Raw genomic sequence first — 9,165 nt, 5'->3', positions numbered from 1 at the left:
GTATAAAAAAGAACAAAATGATCAAGATTTAAGGAAATCCAACCATAAAAACAAATTAGTTCATTTTAATTACTTTGATTTAAATTGTTAATGATTAGCTTGCTCTTAACAGCTCCATGGTGGAGATGCAAGCTAATTTAGTAAAAAACCATTATCATACACAGCACATAATCATTCTGAAAATGTCCAAGATATAGAGCTTTGCTTCTTAGAGGCAATGATAGTTTGCAATTTAGACCTAACAGAAAATTAAAATTTTGTAAGGAACATTTAAAATTATCATATCTTAGGCTTATTGGTAAAAAGATTTATAGGTTATCTTTAATACATTATCTCTAAAAGATTTCACATCAACAAAAAGTTTCTTTCTCTCTGTATATATGGTATTTTAACTTCTCCAAGTAGGTATCTATTAGAGAAAATAGATCTCTTTAAAACAAATAACTACTGACAAAAATTAATGGCTTCTAGAGATATATTAAGTATAACTCATTGAAAAATCTATAAAACACAGGACACTGGAGAATAGAATTTTCCAAATTCAATAACTACTCTCTTGTTTGGATGATATTTTAATATATCCCTTAACATCAAGAAAGTAATTTATTGTTGACTCCTGTTTTCCATTTTGCTGCTCCAGATAGGAGTCTGGGCCTAGGCTATGGGGACAGTGACCAGGAAAAGCAATTGGGACAACCCCTGAGGATTTTTGTCAAAGTGACTACATTCTAGACTTGGATTATTTGATCCATGCTATATTCATTTCTGTATTTCTATCACCTAGCTAAGTACCTGGATCATAATCTTTATTATTGAAATAACTTTGGAAAGAACCAAGCAAATCTACCTCTACCAATTCAATTATAAGCGAGGGAACAGTGGCCCACTTTCTTATTTCTGAGTTTCAGTTTTTCATCTGCAAAACAGACAAAAATAGCTATCCATTATAGTTGTCCTGAGGATTAAATTAGGTTGCTGAAGTTCCAAATACAGTGTGAAACATAATGGAACTCAATGAGTTATAATTATTTACCATAGTATCTTATAGTAGACAGGAATTCAGTTACCTACATATGGTTCATTGCTCTACTGACCCCTTTAGCTGATGGAACCAGTCCATATAGCAGCTGTCTCCTGATATCTCAAGTCTATTTGGAGTTTTTGAATTAGATTTTATATGGATTCTGAGAGATTAAAGACATTCCCAAGAAAGAAGTTGACTTTGGAATCTTAGAAGGAATATAGCTTCCAATCCTTGCCAAAAAAGTTCATTCCACATAAGTGAACTAACCAGGTCAAGAGTGACTTTCTTGAGAACTGTTGAGACCTATGCTGAACCAACTCAACCCTTTAAGAGTAACCTTGTGGAATTTTCTGAGGCTGAGTTGATACTGGTTAGCTCAACTGGCCACACAGAACTACTGGAAAACAAATTAAGTCAAATTCACAGTGGCCTTTGCCAAAATTTAAGAAACTGTTATCAAGTGTGTAGAGATAACAAAGATATCAGCAAATGAACTGGTTTCATTGAGATGGTACTTGAGAAATAGGTTTTACTCAGGCCTCTTCAACCTAGAATGTGACCATGCTCTAAAAACCCATTATGAAAAATGAGATTATTGGATGAATCGGCCATAGGACTCCAGCCTGAGACTATATGAGTTCCATGTCAATTCATAGACAGTCTCTCAGCCATTTAGGAAAATCAAATATCTTCACCAGAAGAGCATCAAGAGAGAATCAAGGGCCACTTTTCCCAAGATTTTTCCCCCTAAGCTTTTAAACTATTCCTATTTCCTTAAGGAGTTCAAGAGTACTATGGTTTACCTAGCATAGTTAGATACAATTTTAATAAAACATGGTAATGAAATATATCAGTTCAGGCTTCTTTTCCCAGGAGGCTTCCCTCCTCTCTCTAAATTTTACCCCCTGAATGTCTATTGAACCAAGTGGTCTTCCATAATGTTTCCCAAACACTGCTGGTTAACCTCTTTCTTAGTGCTTTCCAATTTATATCAAAACTGGAGGCCTGGTGCATGAATTCATGCATGCCTGGGGGGAGAGACTATGGGTAGTTAGCTGGCTGGCCCCACCCCCGATTGGGCTGGGGGGTGCTGATCAAGGGTGGAGCTGGCCAAGGGGAGGGGCTGTAGGCAGTTGGCCAGCTGGGAGGAGGGGCCATGGGCAGGGCGGGCTGGTTCCACTCCCAGTCAGGGTGGGGGCAGCTATTGGGAGTGGGTTGGCCAGGGGGAGGGGCCATAGGTGGTTGGTGGGCTGGTCAAACTTCCAGTGGAACTCCTGGTTGAGGGGACAATTTGCATATTAGCCTTTTATTATATAGGATAATGTTTGTCTGTCATCCACACTGAACTAAAGCATTCCCCAAAGTAAGATATATATGTATATATATATATATATATATATATATATATATATATATATATATATATCTTTATATATCATCTATATGTATCATTTATCATTCATCTGGCACTTAGTAGTCATTGCAACTTATTGAATGCATAAATCAGTGGATGATTATTCATTAACAGAGATATAAAGGGATCTCTGATATAATAAGATTCCTTTGCATACTTAAAGTGTATTTTAAATTATATAGTTTTTAGAAACTCATATTTTTAATAAAATAAAATTAAAATTTATACTTATATAAATTATTAAAATATGTAATTAGCAGGAATGCTCATGAATTACAAATCTGAGAAACTGGGAGTTAACTAGTATATTATTCCCTGGATTGGCCACATTTTTTGAAGGTATTCAATTCACAGATTCAACAGAAGGAAAATATTTATAGTCCAACTTCCTCTCAACTGTAAATAAATTTTAATAACATTTGTCACTTTTTTTGTAACTGAAAGAATTTATTTTTCTCTTAATAGAAATATTTTCATTAACGCTGAACTTCTGAGCTTCTTTTATTGATATAAAATATTATAAAAGATTACAGCAGGTTCATATAGAATTATCAACTGCTATACCCGTAACCTTAGGGATGCCTAGTTCAAAATTACAAAACTCTAAAGGAAAATTCCAAGTCATTAGAACCTTAAAGTTTAATGTCATTTAAAAAAAGAAAACTTCTTTATTTAAATAAATACCAATTTAAAAGCAGTGCTGCTTGTGGTCATGATATGAAATAAATCTTTTCACATTTATACTAGGGAATGATATGTAATTTCTTTGTGGGCAATGAAGAAGAAAAAATCCTTACCTATAAAACTTTCTTATAAAGATGACAAGAAAAGCATCAACAAGAAAACCTTATCAAAAGATACTAGAACACAGTTGAGATGGTATTGCAATGAGCCATGTCTGTCTGGCAGAATTCTTTCTTTCTAAGGGAAATTGCGCAGAGGATTTTATTTCAAACCTCAAAGATGAAAAGAAGACAACTGCAATTTTTGCCACAAAAAGACAGGTGGCGTAAGCATGCAGCATTTTTTTAAAAAAAATATATAAAGTGATTATTTTCTCTCCGGTTCTTTGAAAAAGCTCGCTTGTGCTCGGGTTTGTGGCTTGGCATGGTGACGTCAGTGTGGCAGTGCGGAGTCAGGCGCCGCGGCTCCCTATAAGCCCAGGAGCTGTCCGGGTGCTGAAACGGCCCGACCAGCTCACCAGGCGGACCGGGAGGAGCATGCTGTAGACTTTCTTTGCCATATAAAGAAGAGGTAAGATTGCATTTCTGTTTGGTTTATTGGAAAGTTCTAAATTACTTGTTCTTCCCTTAATTTCTAGCTGAGAAGAAAGATCGTTTGACAAGCTTATATCTATAGATTAACTGAATAGCAACCTGCTGCTCATCAGCCAATATAAGGACCCTGCATGCGTATATATGCGATTGAACCTATGATTTATGCCACCTGCTGTTAGATATTTATCAATAATAATGTTATTTAGTCATAAGAAGCATGAAAAAGTTAAGAATTTTGGTATCAATACACATATTAATGTAACCTTAACCAAGCTTGACATTTTGTTTCTTTCCTTAATTTATTGTTTTTTCCTCTAAGAACCAGATACAAAACCACAGATATAATTTATATACTTACTCTTTTTAACAGTAGGTTTTCACTGATTGCAATGTTAAGCACATCAGTCATAAATTTTAGCAACCAATTTTGGAACTACTTTTTCTTTGACATTTACCTTGCAAGAGCTCAAAATTAACTATATAAAATTATTTTCTGAATTGGTATACTCCGAAAGGGCTTACATCACAATTTCCTAATTTTAGTCCTGGGAAAGTAAAATTAGAATGGTCTGGAACACTGGCTTCTTCCTTTATTCAGAGTGAAATATTATCTTGGGTTATAGGTTGAATATGACCATGAATTACAGAGAGATGATAATTTTGAATACACCAGGAAAACATTCATAACTGTATAAACTACTATTATGCTTTGATTGAAAAAGGTTGTACAATATTTTGTTAGACTTTGAATGGGTCAAATGTGTGTTTTTCCCCCTGTATCCAAACTAGTTTAATTGCTTGAATTAGATAACCACCTGTATTTGTCCATGTTTTAGTTGAATTTCAAGAGAAAATACATTTTTATGAGTGGGGGCTTTAATTCAATCCCTATATAGGATGTTAGAGCTGTTGAAACCATCTTTGTTACTTAGAAGAGCTGCTACCTGAGAAAGAAATCTCTTGAGTCTTACTCAAAGGCAGTAGCTATGTCATCCAAACTGAACCTAATAAATGACTAAAGGGTAGAGCTTGTTAGGCTATGCTTTAAATAACTGATTGAGTATTCTGCCCCAACTCCACAGCAAAACCCAGCTATAAGGAAATGATTTTAAAGACAAGCACATAATTTTTATGTTAAGAATACTTCAGGATAATGGTTTAAAAGAAAATTAGTTTACTAAATTAAAATTACTGTTTCAAATGATAATGTTGAAAATAGATTACCAAGGCTAAATTAATCCTGAAATAATAGAGAGAACAATGCATACTGTATTTTTATTTAAACATAAGAATTTATGACTAAAATTTATTTCAGTAAACATTGATTCCTAGTAAATATTTTAGGAGCTTTCTCTGACATGCTTTTAGAGATTTTTCTTTCAGTAAATTAAATATACTGGTTAATGAGAATCATTTTAATAAATATATGCATCAGTGCTAAAGAAATTTCTGTAACTACAATCATTTTGAGGCTTTGAAATTACTTAAATACCAATATGATCTAGTAAACAATATTTTCTGCAGTTGATATCTAAGCTAACAGAAACTTGTACCCACACTGTTAATATATCACAAAACCATGATCCAGGTAAGATATCATGAGCAAACTTATAAACTTCCTTTAAATTTATTTTATTTGCAACCAAATTGCAAGTATTAAGATAGTCCTTTAATATTTGCAATGCCAAATATAAAACATATAAGAACTGACATCCTTGTTAATTCATATGTGAGATAATAAGGAAGTGGAGAAAAATGAATGAAAATTTTTAAGTAGGAAGAATTCAACATATTGTCTGTGTATATCTAAATTGAGAGTTACATAGTGGTTATTTTAAGGTATTTTAACAGTATGAGTCATTTAAGATTTCACAGGTCCAGACAAAAATAGACACAGACATAAGACACGCTGAATCTGAACACTCACAAGTTCAGAAATAGATTGGTTAAGTAAACTTATGTTCTCTCTGTAGCATCTGTTATTATTTACTATACACTGCTGAGGGCTGATGAAAAATATAACCATGATTGCATTTTTTAAGAGAGTTACAATAAAATTATTAGAAGAAATATGGAGCACAGATATTTTAAAACAGTTTAATGTATTATTTTAACCTGTTTACACAAAAAGAAACTTCATTGGGTAGCCTACTAGTTCGGACCTGAGAAAACACATTTTGTGGAGGTTATTAAGGTACACACCTTCCAAAATGGATAGTTAGGTTTGGTGACAGAGTGAGAATAAGTTATTTCTGAAAATGTATGTGAGTGGGACTCATCCACAAGGTAATTCATTATGATTGACATTAACATGCTGTATCAATTTATTATATGTAATAATATTATTGCTACTATATTTCTACAACAAAATTAGGTGGACAATTTATAAACTAAACCGCATGTTTTTTGATACAACCTTAAGTAAATTAGTGTGTGTGCTTATGTGTGTGTGTGTGTGTGTGTGTGTGTGTGTGCATGTGTACATGCATGTTTTAAATTAAACCAACTAACCTTTTTTGCCACTGCTTTCAATAGGAATGCTGTACAAGAAAACTAAAACTCATCTTGGAAAGTCTTCATTAAAAAGAAACAATGCATACTGAAAACAAATGACATGTTTCATAATTTAAAAAATAAAATTTGAGAAACATCAAATCATTGTTTTTGTTAGTATTTTATCCAAGTGCATATCATGCAAATTTGATGCAAATGGGCAAAAATTTTGCTAGGTTTCTGTGGTTAGCTTCTGATAATCATAGGGGATATATTTATAGATTTTAAAAACAGTCATTCTAAGTTTAATGTGAAGTAATCTCTACTATGTTTTTCCCTCAATGGTCAATTACATCTTTTGCTATAGTGTCTTCTAGTCTGCTTCATTTGTGTTAACTCATGTTTTCCCTTTTTAAGGAAATCTTTCGAACATGGCAGAAGCTAAGACTCACTGGCTTGGAGCAGCTCTGTCTCTCATCCCTTTAATTTTCCTCATCTCTGGGGCTGAGGCAGCATCATTTCAGCGAAACCAGCTGCTTCAGAAAGAACCAGACCTCAGATTGGAAAACGTCCAAAGGTTTCCCAGTCCTGAAATGATCAGGGCTTTGGAATACATAGAAAAGCTCCGACAACAAGCTCACAAAGAAGAAAGCAACCCAGACTATAATCCCTACCAAGGTGTCTCTGTTCCCCTTCAGCAAAAAGAAAATGGAGATGAAAGTCACTTCCCAGAAAGTTCAAGAGATTCCCTGAGTGAAGATGAGTGGATGAAAATAATCCTTGAAGCTCTGAGACAGGCTGAAAATGAGCCCCAGTCTGAACCAAATGAAAACAAACCCTATACCTTGAATTCAGAGAAGAACTTTCCAGTTGACATGCCTGATGATTATGAAACTCAACAGTGGGCAGAGCGAAAGCTCAAGCACATGCGATTCCCTCCTATGTATGAAGAGAATTCCAGGGACAACCCCTTTAAGCGCACAAATGAAATAGTGGAGGAACAATATACTCCTCAAAGTCTTGCTACACTGGAATCTGTGTTCCAAGAGCTGGGGAAACTGACAGGACCAAACAACCAGAAGCGTGAGAGGTCAGACGAGGAGCAAAAACTTTACGCAGATGATGAAGATGATATCTACAAGGCCAATAACATTGCCTATGAAGATGTGGTCGGGGGCGAAGATTGGAATCCAGTAGAGGAAAAAATAGAGAGTCAAACCCAGGAAGAGGTAAAGGACAGCAAAGAGAATATAGAAAAAAATGAACAGATCAATAATGAAATGAAGCGTTCAGGGCAGCTGGGCCTCCAGGATGAAGATCTCCGGAAAGAGAGTAAAGATCAACTCTCAGATGATGTCGCCAAAGTAATTGCCTATCTGAAAAGGTTAGTGGAGGCTGCAGGAGGTGGGAGGTCCCAGAATGGGCAAAATGGGGAGAGGGCAACCAGACTTTTTGAGAAACCACTTGATTCTCAGTCTATTTATCAGCTGATTGAAATTTCAAGGAATTTACAGATACCTCCTGAAGACTTAATTGACATGCTCAAAACAGGAGAGAAGCCAAATGGATCAGTGGAACCAGAGCCAGAACTTGAACTTCCCGTTGACCTAGATGACACCTCAGAGGTTGACTTAGACCATCCAGATACGTTCCAGAATAAGATGCTCTCCAAGAATGGCTACCCCAAAATACCTGGGCGTACTGTGACAGAGGCCCTACCAGATGGGCTCACTGTTGAGGACATTTTAAATCTTTTAGGGATGGATAGTGCTGCAAATCAAAAGCCTCCATATTTTTCCAGTCAGTATAACAGAGAGAAGGTTATGCCAAGACTTCCCTATGGTCCTGGAAGATCGAGAGCAAACCAGCTGTCCAAAGGTGTCTGGATGCCAGATGCTGAAAACAGACAAATGGCCTACGAAAATCTGAATGACAAGGATCAAGAATTAGGAGAGTACTTGGCCAGGATGCTAGTTAAATACCCTGAGATCATGAATCCAAACCAGATGAAGCGAGCTCCCAGTCAAGTCTCATCTGAAGATGACCTACAGGAAGAGGACCAAATCGAGCAGGCCATCAAAGAACATTTGAATCAAGGCAGCTCTCAGGAGATTGACAAACCAGCCTCTGTAAGCAAACGGCTCCCCATGGGGCCCCCGAAGAATGAGAACACCCCCAACAGGCAGTATTTGGATGAAGATATGTTAATGAAAGTGCTGGAATACCTCAACCAAGAAAAGGCAGAAAAGGGAAGGGAGCATATTGCCAAGAGAGCAATGGAAAATATGTAAAAGGCTTTTACAAAATGCCCTACTTTCACTCCTCTGACCCCAAGAAAACCCCAACTTTTCTCTTTAGTGTGTTGACTTCTATCCTGTTAACAATGTAATATCTTTAAATGATGTACAGGCAGATGTCTCCATTTCACTGGGTGTCTGCTTCACTCTCTGAGTTGTTCTCTTGTGTGTTGATATGTGTAAATGTTATGACTTCTGGATAAAAAAGTAATTATATCCCTTAATTAAGAAAGATATCTATGATAGTGTTTAATAGTGTATCTAATGGTCGTGGCCTTGTGGATGCTCACATATGATAAAGAGTGTCTTATAATTCTCTTGAAGGTTTTTAATATTTATTGAATTATTTTGTTATTGTCTGTAGTGTTTTGTGCAGTACTGAAGCAAAAAATAAATAAAGCATTATAAGTATATAGTTTTATTTATAAGGTCTTTTCAATGTGTGTTTTATTTTTGATTAATAAATGTTATTTCTGGACAACTGTGGACTCTTCATTCTGGAAAACCAGAGAGCAAGCAGTATGGAGTGAAAAGAGAAAATCATCACCTTCCACAGCCCACCCAGGTAAGATATCATGAGTGATACACATATGATCATGGTATATGCTTATAGAATGCAACATCCTCTAACAGCGCACTATCTAATGCTTGTCTAAGGTT

At 35.5% G+C, this 9,165-nt stretch overlaps 1 protein-coding gene across 1 annotated transcript; it reads left to right on the top strand.

Moving 5' to 3' along the window:
• The first annotated feature begins 3,553 nt into the window (after window positions 1–3,553).
• On the top strand, window positions 3,554–8,933 carry SCG2 (secretogranin II). Its single transcript, XM_059703323.1, has 2 exons — window positions 3,554–3,692; window positions 6,626–8,933. Exon 2 carries the CDS (start codon window positions 6,640–6,642, stop codon window positions 8,497–8,499), a length of 1,860 nt encoding a protein of 619 aa, XP_059559306.1. The 5' UTR covers window positions 3,554–3,692; window positions 6,626–6,639; the 3' UTR covers window positions 8,500–8,933.
• The last annotated feature ends 232 nt before the right edge of the window (window positions 8,934–9,165 follow it).

This window comes from Myotis daubentonii, chromosome 7, assembly GCF_963259705.1.
Source record: "Myotis daubentonii chromosome 7, mMyoDau2.1, whole genome shotgun sequence".
Lineage (NCBI taxonomy): Eukaryota > Metazoa > Chordata > Mammalia > Chiroptera > Vespertilionidae > Myotis > Myotis daubentonii.
Note: the sequence above shows the minus strand (reverse complement) of the source record. Positions and strands in the feature narration are given on the sequence as shown.

Bases quoted from the DNA above. Each gene is read 5' to 3' on its own strand.
- SCG2 (XM_059703323.1), top strand. From the start codon at position 6,640: ATGGCAGAAGCTAAGACTCACTGGCTTGGAGCAGCTCTGTCTCTCATC.